The 22,087-nt window shown below is 47.8% G+C and overlaps 1 protein-coding gene across 7 annotated transcripts in view; it reads right to left on the reverse strand.

Moving 5' to 3' along the window:
* Nucleotides 1–1,072: 1,072 nt before the first annotated feature.
* The window catches only part of Mapkap1 (MAPK associated protein 1), a 213,128-nt gene continuing 192,113 nt past the window's right edge, over nucleotides 1,073–22,087 (reverse strand). For 6 of the 7 annotated variants that reach the window (XM_037204517.1, XM_028886059.2, XM_028886060.2 and 3 more), the window contains 2 exons: nucleotides 5,291–5,388; nucleotides 1,073–1,578 (listed from right to left, as the gene is read on the reverse strand). In XM_037204517.1, the coding sequence (XP_037060412.1) occupies nucleotides 1,453–1,578; nucleotides 5,291–5,388 (224 nt within the window). In that variant the 3' untranslated portion in view covers nucleotides 1,073–1,452. The remainder of the gene's footprint in view (nucleotides 1,579–5,290; nucleotides 5,389–22,087) is intronic. The other variant, XM_028886062.2, reaches the window with a different exon arrangement.

Below are 22,087 nucleotides of genomic sequence, written 5' to 3' on the forward strand. Positions count from 1 at the left end.
CTGCCAGTGTGTATCACCCCAGAAGACCCACCGTGGCGTGGCCATCTCAGCACTGCGGACTCACGGCTTTAGGAATTCAAAGCAATATACAAGAGGGTATTTATGACTTTTATTTTAGTATTTTAATATTGAATACATGACAAGATTTAATGACCAAATTAGTCATTTACATTTCAAAGATATCTAAATATAAAATTGCTAAAAATTCAAATACACAGCAAGCTACAAATAATATTTCTTTTTTGGGGAGATAGGAATGGAAGACATTAGAAAAGGGTGCCCCTGTTGTCTGAACAGATCAGAATGAGAGAGACATTCATTCAGATGACCCCTTTGCAAGGAAACACACTTGACTCGGAGATGCTTAAACACAATGATTTAAAAAAATGTTTTAAACATAGGTGCTTGAGATATTGGCCCATGGCGCTGGCCCAGGACAGTATGAGAAGATGCTGTCACAGGAGGGACCATGGTGAGGTCTGCAGAGGCATCTGGTGTAGTCAGAGGTGTGGTGTCAGGGTGCTGGGTACCTTGCCTTTTCTGCTCAGAACTTTGGGTGCAAGGACATGGGTTCCCCTCCACTCCCCTTTCCTTGACACAACTCCCTCAGCAGGCACCGGGAAGAGGGTAGGAAGCAGGCTTCAGAGCCAGGGAGGCAGACTCTTCTGGATTCAGGTTGACCGTCTTATACTTGTTTTGAGGAAATGAGAGACCACTCTGGCTAGGAACTCAATACCTGGAGACACACTATCTGTCACACTATCCTACCAGCACCTGTCTCTCAGGTCACAGGCGCTGGCATGTTGAGAAGGCCTTTGAAGGGGAAAATGATAGGCACGCACGCACACATGCACGGTCCTCATTCCTAACTTCTGTAAGATGCTATTCTCAAAGCAAATGAACTCATTTAAACAAATGTCATAGTTAACTACTGGCTAAACCCTAAACATTGCTTCTGAGAACTCCAACCACAGCCTTTGCAACCCGCCTGTTCAATACAGGAACAGATTTAAAAGAAGATAATACAGTCAATCCTCTGCCCCCCAAAAATGGTCCATCATACCAACCATGATAAGGAGTACACCTGTTTATTAAAAGGAAAAAAAGAAATGTACATTTTTGTTCCTTGTTTGCTTTAAGAAATGTGGTCAAGTTGCAAGGAGATGTCTGGCATGGCTATATACATCCTGGTGGCACTGCCAGGCGGTGCACACGGCGGGGCTCCTCCAGGAGGTGGTCTGGCTCTGTGGCATTGCAGCTGAAAGCCACTGCCAGGTTCCAGTCCATTGGCGATGTCCCTGGACTCCAGAGTAGGGCACCCCTACCTCTCCCCCTCCCCCTAGAGCCCAGCAGCCCTATGCCTGGGAGCCCAGGCACTGCAGGATGAAGGTGGACTCTGGGCACCTGGCCCTGCAGACAAGCTGGGCTGTGGCGACAGATTGGAGGCCAGTGTCACTGCTGCCCTGATTTCTTCTCCTTCTGGAAGCTGAAGCTTGTACGTCTGTTCAGTTTTCTTTGTTTTTGAGCAAAATAGTCAGCCCGGGCAGTGCTCGCTCGTGACTCCAGGATGTAGTTGACCTAGAGAGCAAGAGGACATGGCTGTCACTTGGCAGCATTGGCTGTTCACCAGGCCAGAGCACGGGGTGGAAGGGACCTGCTTTGGGCTGGTGACCCTGGACTAGCTGCTTCTGCCACCACAGCCTGGCAGGCCAGCATGAGGCCCTTGCTTTACAGTGGACAAGGAGGCCGGTGCAGGCTGCTCAGTCACTTGGTGTGGGCTGCCTCCCAGAACGCCCCCTATTCCCAGCTTTGTCCAGCCAGCGCTACAAGCCCTGGTTGTTACATGACCCGCCCCCCCTCCACCCCCAGCCTCCACATCTGAAAAATGTGGTGGGTGACATCACAACAAAGCTCCCCTTCAGCCTCCTGACAGCCTGGCATGGGACTCCCTCCAATGTCCACTGCACCCCACCAGCCAGAGCCAGTAAGAAAAGGGAGGCTGAGAGGCTGCAGAGGGCTGAGGTCAGGAAGTCAGGGTGGACTTCCGTTTGGAGTGTGTGTTTTCTCAGGGCCACCTGTGCCCCTTCAGACATGGTTTCCTTCATGGCTCTCTGTCTTCTGCCTGGGCTTTTTGTGAAAACATAAATTGTTTCACTCTCATACTTCTCAAAGGCCTGGCCCGAAAGCTGAATCTCGGGCTGGAGGAGGGCAGCTGCACAGACCAAGCGAGTCCCTAACAATGTCCCCCCAAACCTGTTGTGCTAGTCATTGACAGTGGGAAGCACAGGCTAGCACACAGGTACAGAAGGCCTGCCTTATTCGGCCACAGCCTTGCCAAGTTACCAGCTGAGAGCCATAAATCAGGATGCAGGCTGGGGAGCGTGATCTGAGACGTGGGACAAGGTGGGGGATGGCGGGAGGCAGTGGGACGGTGGGACAAGGTGGGGGATGGCGGGAGGCAGTGGGATGGTGGGACAAGGTGGGGGATGGCGGGAGGCAGTGGGACAGTGTGACAAGGTGGGGGATGGCGGGAGGCAGTCTCTACTTGGTAGATGCCATCTCTGGCTCATACCGTCTGCTCTCAGCGGACCCAGTGTCTGCAGTGTATTGTTGGCACGTTTAATTTGACAAAAGCATTTTAAAATGGTCCTTAACAAGCCAACTATTTCCTAAATTTATTATCTTCAGTACTTTGTGATAATCACATAGATAATTTTAATGCAAGATTAATGTAATAATCAAAAGATAAAAACGCCCTTTGGTCTGCCATTAGCTGGTTAATATGCTGTGGCTTAAAACGGGCCCGATTTTATGCACTATGGAGTGGTTTACTTTGGATGCACTTTACAGCTTAAGGCATAAAAATACAGGGAGTTTTCATGGTCAATAAAGCCACAGCCTCCGTCACTCGATCACAGAAGAACCCGGTGTGAAGAGCCCAACGGTTCCTCAGAGATTCATCTCGAGGCTGGCAGAATGAGGGACTGAGCACTGTGTGGCTCCAGCATATCAGGATGAGTAGAGGGCAGCCCTGAGCAGAAAGGCCTCCAGTGAGGCTCTGCCCACGCTCTGAGACTTTGGGCCTCTATCTACTCATCTATTAAATGGGGACAATGATGTCTACACTGTGAGGAAAGTTGGGAGGGTGAGATAAGATATGGCACATGAGACACCCTAGGTGTAGCTGTATTCAGCCTCTACTGGGGGGGGGGTCCTTCATCGTCTTACAGAAAGCCTCTATGACGGCCACACTGGCACTAGCCTTTGGCTCTTTATTTTGGTTTAAACTCTCATTTAAGCTCTTGACACGTTACCTGAGTATGAGATGAACCCTAAAGAGCCCCTGATTTAACATTCCTGTCAATTCTGGAGCCGGCCAGGGCCTTGGTAACCGAGCTCAGGTACAAAGCTCATACAGCCCTGGATGTGAACGTGGAGGGAATGTCGGAAAAGCTGGAGTTGAGCCTCTGAGAGCAGGGCAGGGAGAGTGAGATTCAGCCCTCAGGACCATGGTCAATAGCTGTGAGCCGGTCAGGCTCTGGGATGAAGCCCTCTGAGGTATGCGATGATGCGCTATCTACAAACATCCTGAGACGCACACAGGCATTACAGGGGAGGAGGCAGCCCGGGGTTGGGGGGCTCTGCAGGGAGGCGTCTGCACTGAGGGAGCGCGCTGTCCTGTAAAATGATCTCTCTGTACTTGATCTTCCAGTCTCATACTCAGGTCATAAACCTGTGTTTCTATCATCAATCTGCTCTTGTGAAAAGTATTCTGATGTCAAACACAGGATTATAATTTTACTAGAAGCCTTCTCAAGACTTGAATATTTTAATGCTTGCTATAAAAATAAGTCCAGGCCTTGATGAAGTGGGGGACTGCGGTATTTTTTTTACCCACTTCCAAAACACCTAGCACAAGCTCCTTGGACGGTCTTGGGGTGGCCTGCCAAGTAACTCTTGGCTTGCTGGGAGTCTGCTGAGTGGGCACTATCGTCACTCTGGTCCCCTGGGGGCTCTGGTCAGCGTGGCCTGCGACCTCCCCCATCTGCTCATGACACTGTGTCTGGTCCTCAACTGTCCTCCCAGAAGCTTTATCCTTCACATTTCTCAGGTGGCCGTGAGGTCTTTGAACTGCGGTATTCATGTCAAGCCAGGGCATTTTGGGGACAGCAAGCACACACTTCAGAACTGGCCACATCTACTGTTAATCTCTGGTTCTGCCGACATACCAGAGTCACTGTCCTAGCAAAGGCCCCTTTCCTCTGGGTTTTTTGTTCATGCAGGCAATGGGGACAGCTTCCCGGGCCCACCTCAGACTCGCCGAGATTCAGTGGGGACTCTGAAGGGGAGCTCAGCTCCTGCCGCTCTCATGAGAGTGAGCCGGAGGGGCCATGAGTCTCATCTGGTTTACCCGACACCTGAGCAGTCCCTGCAGGTGGGGGCAATGGAGATACCCTGATGGTCACCTCACAAGTAGGGAACCGAGGCCAGAGGTATAAGGTGACTAGTCAGGGCCACCGAGCACAGGGCAGGGAAGCCTCTTCCTTCTCGCTCCTCAGCTCTGTTTCTTCTACTTGTTAAACTGTGTAGGATTTACCTGGGGAAAGGAGGCGTTCTGGTTGGCTTTATGCCACAGAGATCAGAAGCCTGAGTGGCACAGGGTGCTTCAGAGAAGGGGGCCAACCCCAGGTCCTGCCCTAGATAGAGCTCCTGAATCAACACGACCCATGATGTGGATGTAGCCTCTTGGCAACCCAGCTTGCTGCCTGGCCCCTTCCCAGGCTGCTGTGAATCTGCCTGTTCACCCAGGCAATGTCAGCCAGCTTCCCTTTACAGACCCACATAGCGGCTCTGTGACTGTGGGTTTTGCACTGTAATGTCTACTTTGGTCTGTCTCCCCTGGTGAGGCACAGCTCCCTAGGGACAGAGTAGCCATTGCTGAGACAGCTGAAGTGCTAGCTTGGCAAAGGGGAGGTGCCTGGTGAATGAGCTGACTCCTACCAGGCTGGCTCCAGTTGGCCTGCTCTCAACAGGTCGGAAAAATCACCTTCAGTGATTCAAAGCTATGGTCTCCTCGGCCGGCTCCTGAGCCTCAAGGGGCTCCTGACAGTGGCTGGGAAAGTAAGTGGTGCATGAAAGGTAAAGAACCTAGGGAAGAACCAGGCCGCTGGGGGCTGGAAGGAAGCCGGAGAGTCTGGCTTTGGCTAAGGCTGGTGTGGCCCTGGCCTGAGACTAGCCCAGGTGGAACCCCACCCTCCCACCCCTGGGTTAAAGGCCACACTGGACTCACCTTGAGCACGATTTCACTGACTGTGGCTGCATCAGACTCGAAGTAGAGGTGCTTATAGTCATGACTGCTTAAATACGTGAGCTTAAATACTGCGTGACCTGGAGAGAGGGGAGGGTCCTGGTGAGTCACCATGGAAGGTGGGGTACCCCATGTGTCCTCCCTGGTCCAGATATGAGCAAGAGCATGTGGAGGTTGGACGGCAATGTTCCCTAGGATGGCTGGGTTTTTCATCACAGAATGGATGAAATCCATCTAAGGCAGACAATGAAGACTCACAGTCCAGGTCCCCTTTGTACAATGCTGAGGGGTGTACCTCAGGAGGGCCTTCCTAACAGTACTGCTTTTATAGGGTCAGTACCAAAGCACTGGTATCTTGAAGGCAGAAGGCCAATTCACCCCAAGCGAATTACTCTACAAGCCAAGTGACTGCTTAAGCTGAGTAAGCTAACAGGAACGAGCAGCAGCAGCAGCAGCCGCCTGCCTTTCCCAAGCTCTGGCTCCTGCTAGGGGGCAGCTTGGTCTGGCGATCCTGCAAGAACACTGCTCCTAAAGGCCATGCAAGAATGGGGTGGAGTGCTGTTCTGCAGACAACACACAGCCAACCTTACAGCGCCATCCACCTGGATTTAAATGCTTCCCACCCCCTTCCAACCAACCCCTTTAGTTAATGACCTCACTTCTTGGCTGTTGCTCGGTCCAGCCTCATGCCACCCCATGCCCAGCCTATGCTGTATGGGCTCTTCCCTGCCCCGAGACATCCTTCACCATGACCTGCACAGGAGAGTTCTGGTGTCTCCTGGATGCTCCTCCTGTGTGGCCACCCCACTGTACATGACTGTCAGAGCTGGTTCTTGTTTTGCCTGCTGTCTATAATCTTGTCTGAACTTGATGGCACACACATGCCAGACAGGTCCCCAATTCTAAATGGAGCCAGAGATGCCAGTAAGTGTGACCTTCAGAAGGGCAGGCTAAGAGAAGACTCTGGGGTTCCTGGCCTCTGCCCTAGGGTGCTGTGGGATGGTCTGTATGTCAAATGTGTTGCTCTGACTGGTCAATAAATAAAACACTGATTGGCCAGTGGCCCGGCAGGAAGTATAGGCGGAACTAACAGGAGAATTGAGAGAACAGGAAGGCAGAGGGAGACACTGCCAGCCGCCGCCATGACAAGCAGCATGTGAAGATGCTGGTAAGCCACGAGCCACGTGGCAAGGTATAGATTTATAGAAATGGATTAATTCAAGATGTAAGAACTAGATAGCTAGAAGCCTGAGCCATTAGGCCAAACAGTTTAAATAATATAAGTGTCTGTGTGTTTATTTTATAAGTGGGCTGTCAGACTGCCAGGGCTTGGTGGACCGGAGAGAAAACTCTCCAGCTACACTAGGGGAGACTTCCCAGTTGGTTTACACATTGCTGACCTTGGGACCTGCGAGACTCAGGGCCCTTCCAGGCAGCTCTTCCTTCTTCTCCAGTTGTCTTGATGCTGGTTTCCAATAATGGCAACCAAAGGTACACTGAAGACATGGTCCTGCTCATGGGATCTGCCAGCCCAAGAGCTCTGGGCACGTGACACAGAGGCCTGCAGGCCCCAGCCCCAGGCTCTTCCTCTCAGCTTCCCCAGGCCACACAAACCCACTAGGCCTCCTCATCTGCTGTCCTTGTAATTGAAGCAGTGGCTGGTCACGTTATTAATTAGTAACATGTCACCCACATTACTGTAAGTTCCTCTCCTTCCCGGAGAAGTCTTCTGGGGACTTTATTTACAGTAGCTAATTTTTCAGATCTCCAAAAATAAACTGATATATGCTGTACATTTGTGGCCAGAAAAGTTGAGCTGCTGGTATTTTATCCTGGAAACATCATTACAAGATACTAATTGGGACTATAAATCCTATATTGAAAAAAAATAGCTAATAATTTCTTTAAAAAAAAAACCCTTCACTTTCAGTTACTTGACACATTAGGCTTGATTTGAAATTGTGGCTCTAAAATGTAAGAATTTTTGACTGGGAAACTAATCATTCCATTAATGTATAAATGGCTTGTTTTTGATAGGGAAGTGAACTCTCAGTTCTGTCTCCCTCTTTCAGTGCTAGAGTCTTGGTGACATCATCTTGTGGAAGAACAATGCAGAGACATTTGTTGGCCATGCTGTGACCAAGCAGTCCTATCTACGAAGGACACAGGGCTGTGAAGGACAAACAGAAACACTCCCCTAGGAGCCCTTAATGTGGACACCTGGCCATGACACAGACATCATGGCCTGGGGCTAGAATGGACCAGAAGGTCTTAGGGAGGCCTGCAGACCTGAAGCTTCGGGGTTCACTGACCACTCTGATAAGTGATCTCCTGCACCGTCTACACCACCTGCTTCCGCCTGTCACTGACAAACCCTCAAGATGCCGGTGGCATACTTGAGGAGCTGAGACCTTACTAAAAATGTCCTGTAGTTTCAGCAGAGTCAAATCACAGAGGACATGTGAAGTGCAGTGCACAGGCCTGAGACTGGGAGAGACTGCAGCACCACGCAGCATGTCAACTGCGGGCTCACAGAGGGAAGCCTGGGTTTGTCTGCACAGGAGTTGGGTGTAAAAACAAGTCATTGTTAGCCAGATCTCAATGACCAGAGGCCTTCACCCCTGGACCCCGACACCTCTTTTTGTTGTTTTTGGAATGTGTGTTTCCCTTGCCTGTTCCCAGTTCTCACTCCAGTGTCTAACTGGGGGTGTGTGTGCACAGGTGGGAATGATGAAGGGCCCACTCTCCTGGGCTTGACTGCTTGCCCTTGGCAGTGGAAGCAGTCACCCTACTGAGGGGAATAGGGAGGGCCCTGACACAGTGCTGTGCGTTCTTGAGCAACCCCAGACTCGAGCTAACCATCTGTAACTGGGCTGAGGCTGGTGGGTAGCCACAGCAAGCAGCCATGGGCCAGAGCCTGGGGTCCAAGCACAGGCCAAGGACAGTGGTCAGATTTTCACCCATGCTGAACTGCAGGACAAGGGGTGATTTGCCTCCAAGAGGTTCGGCCTGGAGGTCCCTCACTCCAGTTTCCAGGCTTTGCTGTCCCAGATTCTGCCAGAGGACAAGTAAGGCAAGGGACCGGGAAATGAGTGGGATCAAGTGTGACATTGTTAGGAGGGAGGGTCCTAACTACAGAGGATGTCATGGAGATACAGAGGTAAGGTGCCTTGTCTGGTATGGGGAAGGGCCCTCAGGGCGGTTTTTATGGATGACAAAGGATGCTGGTAAGGAAGGCACACAGTGTTGGGAAACGGGCTCTGAAGGGAATCAGAGCAGACCAAGTTCACAGTGGGCAGACCAGAGGGACTGGCAAGGCCTGGACGTAACAGCTGATGGGACCACTAGTGGGACTGAAACAGGGGAGTGGCATACATAGAAAATTGTATTTGGGGTGCTTCCCTAGGGTTCCTAGAGTTTAGTGGCCAGGTGGCTGTCCATGTGGCACTGAGCTGGAGAGGGCAGAATGGATGCTGACTTGAGAGAAGGCCACGGTGGGCAGACTTGGACATCAGAGTCAACAGAATCCACACTTGGCAGTGCCATCTAGTTCCCACCTGTGCATCTGAAGTGTGACACACTGACTGACACAGATCTGTCAATGAAACAGGAATGATTTGTGCTACATGGTGAACTTTCACCGCAGGTGACTGTGAAGGACTCACTGATATCAGAGCTGGGACTGAGAAGTCTGCTCTTGCATCCTTTGTTACCATAGCAACTAAATGCCTACCCTGAGCAAGGGGGGAAATGGCACCAAATGAGAGTGGCAGCCCATAAGGCATGAGCATTAGGGACCAGGTAGACAGGTCACCCTTGGAAATTCAAAGAAAACCACCAGTTTTCATAGAAAGGGGTAAGCCACAGCTGCATGCTGTCTCTGTAAAAATATCAGCTGAGGAAACACTACTCATGGAAAGCTAGCATTCAAGTTAGTTTGAAGCATTAAACTCCACTTGGAAATGAAGCAAAACAGAGGCCTGAGATGCTGCAGAAGGCAGGCACCCCAGAGTCAGACCTCAAGCCCAAAGTTGATGTGGGCTGCAGTCCTAGCCGCCTGTGGTTTCAACACATTATCACAGAGACACGATTCTAGCTTGCAACCTCCTATATGGAAGAAGGGCTCAGTGAGGGTGACTCTAACAACTGACAGAACTGCTGTCCGGGGAACACACTTTAGAAGGTTTTGTTTTTAATTGGGCCTTTCCTGAGCCAACTTGCCTTTACACACCATAGGAATAACATGCAGCATAATGGGGTAAATGTGGCCTCTTGGCACTGGTCACATGCCTGGGGGAGCTACTGAGATTCTACATTTGCTCTGAATATTGAAATGGAACCCTGCATGTGTAAATGTGTCTCTACATTCACACAGTTTCAAAGTGAACCAGAGAAGATGGACCAGAGCAGTAAGAGGGTGATTACAGCACAGCTCTCAGGAGCAGAGACGTTGAGCCTTCTGTTGTAAGGTGTCTTCTGCTTCTAGTTTCACTAAGACAAGGCTGCTGCTGTCTCAGGATGGGGCAGCCACTTAGATCCTGCTGTGTAGGGAAGTGCTCCTGGAGTGGGAGGGGTCTCTGTTGACATACCTGTCAGACCAACAGGATGACACTTGGTATCAGCTCACAGCCACCTCTGCCTAAAACTCCTGGTGCCACACTTGCCGAGAACACCAAAATGAGCTGGGATCTCTTTCATTCCTTTTCAATTACAGGAATTATAAAAATACTAAAATTGCTCAAAATTCAGAGGACAAAGGAAAAACCTCCTTATTTTACCTCTTAACTCCAGCACAGTAACACCCATAGGGGCTTTTCTAGCCATCTTCATGTTTTCACATGCTTTACTGAAATCTGAGTTTTTGTTTTGTTTTGTTCGAGACAGGGTTTCTCTGTGTAGCTCTGGCTGGCCTGGAACTCACTGTAGACCAGGTTGGCCTCTAACTCACAGAGTTCAGCCTGCCTCTGCCTCTGAGTGCTGGGATTACAGGTGTGGGCCACCGAATGCCTGACTAGTTTTGTTTTTTTTTAACTTAACCCTTTGTTACAGCCCATCTACTGTGCTAGTCTCCGTAACTTCTCTTTCAATGGCTGCATATCACCCCAGCCAGTGATAAGAACTATGCCTCACTCTGGGGCTCTGCTGGCACCTTGGCTACTTAGGAAATAACAGTACCATAAAGGAGGCTGTTGGGTTCTCAGTCTCTTTATGGCAGAACAGACAGAAACACTCTGCTTCTGGGGCTAGACCTTCTCTAATCTCTCTTGTCTAGAAAGGCATAGAAAACCACACTGGACTTCTTGGGGAAATGGACAGTAGCACACTTTCTTTTGGGCACAGCACTCACTGCCTCTATTTATTTTGTTTTGAGACAGAGTTTCATGTAGCCTAGCCTAGCCTCAAACTTGCTATGTAGTTGCAGCTAGCCATGAGCTCCTGATCCTCCTGCCTCTATGTTCTGAGTGCTGAGATTGAAGTGTCCAAGACAATGCTTGCTTTCTGTAGCTCTGGCTGTTTGTTCTCTGGCCTCAGCCTGAGTTGCCAGCTGAGCACACTACAGTGAGAGAGGAACCAGAGCACAATGACCTCTGCCCTCTGACACATGGGTTGCATTTGACCTACTTAGCTTCTGCATGGATCCTGTGAGTACTCTCACTCACACTTTGACGATGGAGCAGGGGTGTCTGCCTCAGACCCTTCTCCAGGTATCAGAGGTTCCCAGGGGTTGAGTTGTGGTCTTCACACCACATGCATCTCCCTTTAAAGGCAGAGAGCTGAGTCACTGTATCTGCTGGACACATGGGGGAGGGTCACTTCTGGCTGGGAAGAGGGGTAGCTATGCATACTGAAGAGCACTGGCCATGGAAGTTGTTATATTGGCAGACTGAACTCATGATCAGTCAGAACTGCAAGTCCAGAAATTGATGCCCATTTCCAGTTTCACTTGTATTTAAAATAAGAAGTATTAAGGCCAGGTGGTGGTGGCGCATGCCTTTAATCCCAGCACTCGGGAGGCAGAGCTGTGAGTTTGAGGCCAGCCTGGGCTACAGAGTGAGTTCCAGGACAGGCTCCAAAACTACACAGAGAAACCCTGTCTCAAAACAAACAAACAAAGAAACAAAAGCAAAACAAAACATAATAAAAAATAAAAAGAAAGCTACACAGAGAAACTCTGTCTCGAAAAAAAAAAAAAAAAATAAAAAGAAGTATTAACTTTTCCACTCTCACAGTAGGAAAAACTGTGTCCTGGCCACATTTGAAGGCACAGCTTTGATGGTCTTATACTTCAGGTCTGGGTCCAATACAAACAGGTGTGCAACCAACACAATGGATTCTGAGGTGTCTGTTAAGTCCTCATGCCTAGAGAAGTTAAAGTTAGCTCATCATGCAATATTTAATCTGGATAATAAATTATGACCCTAGAAAGAAAAGACAAAATAATACACAAATGCTCCATCCTTCCTTCAAGTGAAAGCTCTTCTGGTATAGCAGGAGGTGTCGCTGCACACCAAGCCTAGGACTCATCCCTGGCCAGTTCTTACATGTCCAGCCCTCTCTGGCCTGTGGCCACACCCTCACCCAGATCTTGACTACGTCCTCATTGATCCTGTCTTCTCCAGGTCCAACCATCTACCTGGGCTGGTGGCCCATCCCTATAATCCCAGCTCTCAGGAGGCAAGGCAGGAGGACTATGTGGAGTTTGAGGCCAGCCTGGGCTACAGAGCAAGGCTATGTCTCAAATCCATCCAAATACCACCAGCACCTACCAGGTCTGGATCCATCACCCCCTCTTTAATGTTCCCCATACTTTGTTTCCTGGCTGCCATCCTTCAAAGATGTTTTTCAAGATCTTACATCCTAATTCTCAAACTTTCTGGTCTTAGGATCCCTTTATAATCCTAAACATTACAGAGGAACCTAAAGTTTCAGCTTATATGGATTATAGCTATTAATTTTTATTATGCTAGAAGCTAAAACTGAGAAATTTAAAACAAATTTATTCATTAAAAATATAATTAAGCTCACAAGCTAACATAAATATTTTTAGATTGAAAACCTTTATATTACCCCAAAAGTTTAGTAAGCAGGTTTTAGAAACATTATTTTACTTTTATTATATTAGGCTACATGAGGCCATTGTCATTTGAGTATATAATGTGCTTCACATTGAACCAAGGCCTCATGAACGCTAGAAGAGCACTCTACAGTATGCGCAACCTACAGTCCAAGCAGCATAGCTCACTCATGTTCACACTAACCCTGGTAAGTGTGTGTGTGTGTGTGTGTGTGTGTGTGTGTGTGTGTGTGTTTAGGTTAGTTGTAATACAGAACATAAACTCTCATTAGTAACTTTTATGTACTGTTTTATTAAAATCCACTGGTTAGAGGCCAGATGTGGTGGTGTATACCTCTAACCAGCCAGGGCTACGTAGTAAGACCCTGTCTGTATCAAACCAGCCAATCAATGAACCAACCAAAACAACAACGAAACCTCCCTTGGTTGGTCTTAAATGTTGAATAAATTTTCCTTCTTGTCTTAAAAAATAACAACAACAAAAAAAAAACCCAAAGCAACAACAACAACAAACAAACAAACAACCCCCCCCCCCAAAAAAACATTATCAGTCTTTAAAAACTGATTAAAAAGTGATGGGTTTCATTATGGGATCTGCACAGACACTTTGATTTGTTGACTGTCCCATACCCCCACTGCCCACCTGTTCCTGCTAGTCTCTGCTCCCCCATGACCCTCCTTCTGCCTTCATGTCATATCAACACATTCTCATTTTCCACCGACTCCTCCTCCCTTAAGAGGCCATCACCTCCTAAGGCTCCCTTTTCAGTCTTATGACCTACAGCCACATCCTTACATACGGATATACACATATAGAAAATAAATCTAGAATTTGCAAATGAGAGAAAAACATATGGAATGCCTGTCTGTATGAATCTGGCTTATTTTGCTTATCCTAATAATTACTATTTCCATCTCTTTTCCTATAAATATCACAATTCCGTTCTTCAGAGCTATACAAAATCCCATTGTGTATAGTCTCCATTTTCCATATGGGTTCCTCTGCGATGGGCGTCCTGGCTGATGTGCACAGTGCAGCAGTAAACATGGGTATGCAGGCTCCTCCCTCTGGGGATGCGGACAGAGAGTCCTCTGGGTGTATGCCCACCTTGCCTGGGTTTGTAGCATCACATAGCAGCTTGGAAAATATTCCCAATGCTGAAGCCTGTCCTTATGCAGTATGACAGAAGTCATGTTTTAGCACTACTGACTGCATTAGAAAAGTCTAGAAGCAATGAGAAGCCAAGTTCTCAGAAATAGACACGAGTTTTCAAAGGTGATAATTTTGATCTGAGGCGTCTGGCTCTCATGACTGGGATACAGCACAGCCACTTCTTTCTGCTGAACTAGCAGGTTCACTTGGCTTTTAAGAAAACAGCTTACCAAGGGCTCAAGTTTTCACAGTTTGTCAGTTGTTTTCCAGTAAAAATGGCTAGTTCAGCTAGCAACTCAAACAGTTGGACAAATGCTTTTCCTTGGGGCAAGTGCTCCACTCCCAGGCACAAACCCATGGACTTCAGGAAATGGGCTAAGAATCACCGTTGGGGTCTGTAGTTCAACAGTGGAGAAAATGCCTAGAGAGCACAGGCTCTGTGTTTTAATCCCCAGTAACACAAAAAGAAACAGAATATCAAGAAACAAGTAATGGTTTATTAGGCCTTTGAATGATTCTCCTTGTGTCTATATTCTTTCAGCAAATACTATAGGAGCTCAACAATCAAGCAGTGTTTGATTTTTTTTTTAAGCTTCTAGAGACACACAGAAGCAAGAAACACATCCAGTCTCTGGAAATTCCCTTCTTTGAGGGCCCTGACTTTGTGACAAACCAGAGTTTACATGGGTGCTGTGGGAGGTTAAATGCTAACACCAAACCTCTCTAGTACAGAGTTTGGTAACTATTGTGCAAAATACTCCTATCTATTTTAAGCATTAAAAACTCATATTATGCACTTTTCCTCCAGTAAGAGGAAAGGAAACTACCTAAAATCAGTGTGTGTGTGTGTGTGTGTGTGTGTGTGTGTGTGTGTGTGTGTGCGCGTGCATATGCAGCATGCACACCTGTCCATGCCTGATGTGGAGGCCAGAGGACATCATGTTTCCTCAACTGTTTTTGTTATATATAATTTTGCTATGCTAAAGTTAAAACCTTCCTTTTTAATTAGACAAAAAGGGGGAAATGCTGTGGAACAATATTTCTACACTGTAAATATGTATTACTCTCATTGTTAATAAAAAGCTGATTGGCTGGTGGCTATGCAAGATTTTTGGAGCAGAGAGTATGCTGGGAAGAAGGAGGGCAGAGTCACAGGAGTCTTGAGCCAGACCCAGAGGAAGCAGGATGTGTACAAAATGAGGTAACTAGCCATGAGTCACATGGTAGAACTTAGATAAGAAATATGGGTTAATTCAATTTGTAAGAGCTAGTTAGTAGCAAGCCTAAGCTATTGGCTGAGCATTTATAATTAACATTAAGCTTCTTTGTGGTTATTTGGGAGCAGCTGCTGAAACACAGAAAAACTCGTGACTATAAATGGCCCTCAACGCCTGCTTGTTCACTCTCTGCCTATCCCCTTGAAAAAGGGTCTCTCAATGAATCTGGAGCTAGACTGGTTGCCAGCAGGCCCCAGAGATCCTCCTGTCTCTGTCTCCCGCAGTTCTGGTACAGGCACACATGTAGTCATACAGTTTTTAATGCCGGGCATTTGAACTTAAGGTCATTTTGCCTGCACAGCAAACATTCTTACACACTAAGCCATTCCCCTAGCCCAGAAATTACTATTTTTACCATGTTCATATGTAGAAGCACTGAATATCATGATTTTCTCCAGACTACACAGGCTCTGTGCTTATTATCTCTCCTTAGACCCCACCCCTCCCTTCGTCTTTTGAGACAGGGTCTCGTGTAGCTCAGCCTAGCCTCCTATTCACATTGTAGTCAAAGGTAGCACTGAAAGGCACTGGGCTTCCTCCACCTACAGATCCAATGTTACTCTGGGACCTACTCTTGGCAGCTGCCCCTCCCCCATGCTTTACTATTTAACTGGTGACTCTCTCCTCTATTCTAACTTCCTGCACTTAACAAGCTCTAGAGGAAAATCCAGAAAATCAATCATGGTTTGAAATTTGTTACAAAATAACTCTCTAGTCCAGTGGTTTTCAACCTTCCTAAAACTGAGCCCCCTTAATATAGTTCCTCATGTTGTATTGACCCCCAACCATAAAAGTTATTTTTTGCTACTACTTCATAACCATAATTTTGTTACTGCTTTGAATTGTAATGTAAATATTTCTGGAGATTAGAGGTTTGCCAAAGGGGTTGCGACCCCCAGGTTGAGAACCACTGCTCTGGACTGCATCAAGGCTAGGGCCAGACTTCCATGGGAAGGCACAGCCGCCTCCAAAGCAAAGGGAGGACACAGCCTCTGTTGGCACGCCTGTGCAGCCCCAGGCCACTCCCTTCCGGAAGGGAGTATCTGTCTGCTAGTCTGCCATGACAAGATGAAGTCCAGCAGACCTCGGGCTCTCCAGAGAGCTGCTGCAAGTCAGGTGACACCTGGGAAGCTCCAGGACTGCCTGATAGATGAAAGGGTCCCTTTGTCTTTTTACTTTCATCTTTGGAGACAAACTTTTTCTATAAAGAGCCAGAGAGCAGATAGTCCAGACTTTGTGGCAAAATTAAAAATATATTATAGATATACCAGAGCACAAAAATATGTTCCACCTTCTTTGCACAAAATTCAACATATAGTAATGGAATACATTTGGCCAACCTTTGAGGGGATATAGCAAGAAAGGATGAAGAGATAATTTACTGAACAACCATTTAAGTTAGTGTTCCCCCTCATTAACTCAAACCATCACCCTAAGAACCGTGTTTATCTCAGGCTGCCGGAGACAGGTGGTGGGCTGGCTCCGACTGTGCTCCTGCCCTAAGGCAGCAGCTCGAGGGGCTTCTCTGTGGAGAGCTGGGCTCTACCTGGGGTTTTCCCTCCCCTCCACAGTCCTTTGCCGTGGTTTGGTGGGGACAAACTCTTTCACTTTCTGACTGTCTGCAATGTCCTTATTTTCCCTTCATCTAAGGAGCATTGGGAAAATTCAGACTTTGGACAGCTATTACTTCAGTTAGAGCTGCTCCTTTACTGTCTTCTGGCCAGCACTGCTTCTGACGGAAGTCGGCCGTCACTCCTGTCGTGGCTCTGCGATGTGCACGGCTGCTTTCCTCGGCTGCTTTTCAGATTTTTCTTTTCATTACCGGGTCTCAGCAATTTGATTATGATATGACTCGATGTGGTTTTCTTTGTATTTACCCTGGTTATCCATTGCAGGGCTTCCAAGATCAGTGGTTTGATATTTTAGATCAAACTCTGAGAGGCTTTTTGTTTCCCGAGACCTATGGGAGAGTGTGACTCGCTCAGATGCCGTCTGCCAGCTCTCTCACTGTGGTAGGTAGACTCTGAGCAGGCCTGATGATCTCCCGAGTCTCACGGCTTGATGTAACCCTTGCTGTTTATGGCTTGCTTCTAATAACCGATAATTCAGAGACACTGTAGGATGTCATTCTGAGTTAGGGCCTAAGAGACTAGGACTCCTCGCTAACATTCTCGTTGATGGAACCCACTGTCATCCACTGAGGCTCTCTACTGTGATGGCCATGTGACACAGGTCTGAAAGCACTTCCCAAGAACTGAATTCTGCCAGAGACCACTCAGTGAACTTGGAAGCAGATTCTATGACATCTTTTCCTGCCTTCTCCTTCCTTCCCCCTCTCCCTCCCTATTTTGGACAGGATCTTACAATGCAGCCCAGGATGGCCTCCAAGTTGCCTTCCTGAGTGCTGAGATTACAGGCACACAATACCACACTGGCTGATACCTGGACTGTAGCACCAAACAAAGCCATGCTGGCCTCCTCTGGCCACCAACTTATATAATAATAACTGTAACTGTTGCTTTTAGTCACTAAAATTTGATTTGTTATGTGGTAATAGGCAACCTACATGCTAATGCTTTCTCCTCTTCCTCATTTCTTCCATTAGTGAATGTTTCGATTAAAGAATGATTTCTCAGCTCTAGAATTTTCATTTGGTTCTTTTCTCTAGTTTACATTTCTTCTCCTTTGGGAGGGTAGATTATTTTCATCTTAAGTTTTGAATGTATTTTTTAAAATATTCATCTTATTTTTAATTATGAGCATGTGTATCTGTGTTTGGGTATGTGCACACGAGTGCAGGTGTCTGTGGATGTCAGAGGCATCAGAGCCCCTGAGGATGGAGTTCCAGGGGGTTATTCACTTGCTGACATGGGCACTAGGAAGTGAACTCAGGTCCTCTGCAAGAGCAGTATAAGCTCTTAACTGCTGAACCATCTCTCCAGTTCCTTTGAACTTATTTTTAATAGCTGTTTTGAAACATACCTGTCTGCTAATTCGGCCATACCTGCCATTTCTGGCTCTATTTTTAATCCATTAATTAAGTTTTTTGAGACAGGGATGTCCTGGAACATGCTTTGTAGACCAGGCTAGCCTGAAATTCACAGTGTTTGTCTTCTGTGACATAGACTTATTATGTAGCCCAGAGTGGCCCTAAACTTGTTATCCTCCTGCCTCAGCCTCCTGAGTGCTGGCATTACAGGTGTACGTCACCATGCCCGGCTCTGTAGGTCTGAAATGGCTGGGCTTCTAACTGAATTCTGGATCTTGTGAATGAAGTTCCACGGTGGGTATCCATGCCATGCTGCCTTGGGAGATCACTGGTCTTGGTAAGTCAGTTTGGTTCTTTGCAGGCTGCTTTCCTTTGTACTTCCACTGAGCTGGACTTAAGCCCTGATGGGTGTCTTCCTCACTGTTCTACTGCAGTGAGGAGACACCATGACCATGGAAACTCTTATCAAAGGAAGCATTTGGTTGGGGCTGGCTTACAGTGTCATCATGGCGGGATGCATGGCGGTACACAGACAGACATGGTGGTAGAGAAGTACCTGACAGTTCTACATCCTGATCTGCAGGCAGCAGGAAGAGGGAGAGCTGGGCCTGGTTTGAGCATCAGAAACCTCAAGGCCACCCCCAGTGATACACACCTCCTCCAACAAGGCCACACCTCCGAATCCTTCTCAAATAGTGCTACTCCTGGATGACTAAGCATTCAAATATATGAGCCTATGAGGGCCATTCTTATGCAAATCAACACCATGGGAAAGTGCTCTACCACTGAACTCTGTTCCCAAACTCAAGATTCCTTTTCAAGCTTTATTTGGGAGGGAAGGAGTAGTCTCTCTAGGGCAAGTGGAGCCCATTCCCAAGTCCTGGCCTCTGCAGAGTCATCACTGAACATCGTGGATGTGCCACCACATGTACTGGCAGGTGACAGCCCAGACAGAAAGAGCTCTTCCCAAGGTGGCACCCTTCCATCCTTCTACAAGTGCTAGCTGGGGCGCCCCCCAGCTCTTGTCTCAGCCCATAGGTGATACTCTTCCCTGGGAAGCCTCACTGCACTCACCTCTTCTCTTGGGGCTCATGGGCCTGTGCTGCTGTTTCCTAGTGTCTGAAGCAGGATTTAAAATAGCCTGTCCAGTTTTCTAGTCATTTAGGATAAAAGTATGGGAACCTTAGAAGCAATATTCTCTCTCTTGTTTTTTTGAGACAGGGTTTCTGTGTGTAGCTTTGGAGCCTGTCCTGGAACTCAATCTGTAGACCAGATTGGCCTTGAACTCATAGAGATCTGCCTGCTTCTGCCTCCCAATTGCTGGGATTAAAGGCATATGTCACCACAACCTGGCACATTTTCTTCTTAATGCAAGTACAGTTACTTTTTCCATGTCTATTAAAGACAACTTAAAATCTAAACACTTCATATTATGGAGTTACATATTTATGGAATTTAGTATTATGGAAATACAGTTTGGAAACTGGGTATGGTCCCTGACTAAGGCCTTATAATCCATTACTCAGAAAGCTGAGGCATATGTCAGGTGGTGGTGGCGGCGGCGGCGGCAGCACTCCGGAGGCAGAGCCAGGCAGATCTCTGTGAGTTCCAGGACAGCCTGGTCTACAGAGCAAGATCCAGGACAGGCACCAAAACTACACAGAGAAACCCTGTCTTGAAACCCTCCTCCCCTCAAAAAAGAAAAAAAAAAAAAAAAAGAAAAAAAGAAATCTGAGGAAGGAAAATTGCCTTGAGTTCAAGGCCTGTCTGAGCTGCACAGTGAGTTCTAGGCCAGCCTGGGCCCTAGAGCAAGTGGTGGCCCACGCCTTTGATCCCAGTGCTCTGGAAGCAGAGGCAGAGGCAGACGGATCTCTGTGAGTCTGAGGCCAGCCTGGGTGACATGAGGGACCAGAAGGCAGATTCCCGACAGGCAGACGGATGGGGTGCTGGTGGTGGTGGCCCATGACTAGGCAATAAGGATGCTGAATTTCTAAGATAGCAGGCTTCTTCTCACTCCCCAACCTGAGACAAAAGCCTAGTAGGCCTCCTGCTGATAGGCTGGCTCAAAGTTCAAGGCTAGATATGATTAGGACATGTTTACTCACCAGGTGTGGGCCGATCAGCCATCCTGTCTTTCTTCAAACAGACCAACTCTAAATTAGGGGGAAGCTCCTCCAAAGACTTAAAACAACGTAGCCCTCAAGGAGAGGCCCAGCTTCAGCCTTTCAGATCTCTTCTGTGTGCCCCGCTGTGTATGTGTCCCCTCCCTCCTAAGAAGAGCCATTCTTTATCGGCTGATCCTGTCTGCTGTGACTGAGAGGTCCCCACCACCACCCATTACACCGGAGAGTCTCTCTGCCTTTGAATTCTTTAACAGGTAGAGAAAACAAATCTGATCAAGACCCTAGACAGTAACATACATGCAGAATTCCCCAGGCCAGCCAAGGCTGCACACTGAGACACTATCTCAAAAATAACAAGAAAAAAACCAACCACAACAAAATAAGACAAAGCCCCCAAACCAAAACACCCCCTACTACCAAACCTAAAATAAATGCACTCTGCCTGGGAGCTTGGCAGAAGCAGAAGGAAACAGCCTGCCCAGCTCTTCTGTTCCACAGGACCAGTCTGCAGTCTTTCCTGGCTCACTGTTGCTTCTTATGTTAATAATCAAGCAAGGATGAGTTTGAGGAGAACAGTAATAAAAGTCTAGGAAATGCAAATGTATGCAAATTTTCTACTCGACCTTGATAACTGATTTGTTATGATGGGCCCATCAAACCCAAGCAACTATTCAGTGAAAACTTAAGACACAGGACAACGTGCCCACTCCTCTACAACACCAGCACAGCAGTTAATGCAGTGCATGCTTTACTTCTCCCTGGTACAGTGCAGGTGGAGGCTGCTCACACAGCACAGTCATTCACACTGCCCTGTAAGCCCTCAGTGCAGCCACTGGTGTCTTTCTCACCAACCAACTTGGCTCTTAGGACGACGACGACCTCATATGTAGCTCCTAACTTCACCAGGGCTGACCCTCCACAGGCCAGGCAGTATGGAGATGAGCATGTGGCTCCACTTAACTATACACCCAGGTTAAACAGCAGTGGTTGTTTTAGAATCCTTGTTACCATAACCTTTAAAGTTTCCCATGTATCCAAGTCCCTTTGCAGGAGATGCACAATTGCTCCTGGCTGATTCTGAAGCCATGAGCTGTGTGACTACAGGGGAGCCAGGAGCTTTTGGGCAATGGAGGTGGGAGCATAAGTGGTACAGTCAGGTGTCAGCTCACAGCAGAGGGCAGTGGATGGGAGACATCCTGGAAAGCTCACCAGCCCCCGTGAATGTAATGATGGCTCTTTAAGAGCAGTTACAGCTTAAGGTTACAGGTTATTACAGCCATCAGAGAGCCTAAGGCCTGAAGCTGGCCTCTGACCACATGAAATCCCATGCCCACAGTTTTTTTCCACCTTTATCCTGAGCCACACTGGGTCTTTCCCTTCCACATCCTTGGAGAAATTGAGGCAGTCCCCTGGTTACTTAAACCCATGTCCCCAGATTCCCCGTTTTGGGAAAGCAATGATAAATAAATCCGAGCACACTCAGCAGCACTTTGCAGACGCTTGCCTCCTTCACTGAACGTGCACCTCATCAATCACACTATTGTCTGCTTGAAAGGCGAGCCTTGTAAATGTCATATCCACTCAGGCCCAAGGAGAGGCGCATCCAAATGCAGCAAGGAGTTTTAATTGGATAGTGTAATTAAACTAAAAAACCCCAGCAGACTCCCTTGACAGGCTAGATGAAGACCCCTTTTAATAGGGCTCAGGAACATATCTGTTAAGAGGAGAGGCATCCTGCCTCTGATCGTGCTCCAAAGCACTCCAATAACTGGAGCATTTACTTCAGGAGAGTCCACTGCTCTGCCACCAGGCAGTACTCACCGTATTTGATATGGAATTTAGGAAGTGAGTCCACGTCAGACAGAAAAAACCCTAACACTGCTGGACTTTCTAATGTGTGAGACCAGCTCTGGGACCCGTCAACAGAGCCTGAAGGTAGGCTGTAGGCCGCCAGGGCATAAACACAGGTGCCTGCTGTATGGCAACATAGCCATGAACACCCACCACCCACCTCACCTGCATTCCTCTTGCGCACATTCTCAGGGGCACGTAAAAATGACAAACATCCCAGGTATGCGCTTCTTCAGAAGCTGAACTAGGGTGCCTGTCATGTTGGGGAAGTGTGGATGTGTGTGGTCTCTGCTGGAGCTGCCCCACCAAAC

Source organism: Peromyscus leucopus, chromosome 4 (genome assembly GCF_004664715.2).
Source record: "Peromyscus leucopus breed LL Stock chromosome 4, UCI_PerLeu_2.1, whole genome shotgun sequence".
NCBI classification, from domain to species: Eukaryota; Metazoa; Chordata; class Mammalia; order Rodentia; family Cricetidae; genus Peromyscus; species Peromyscus leucopus.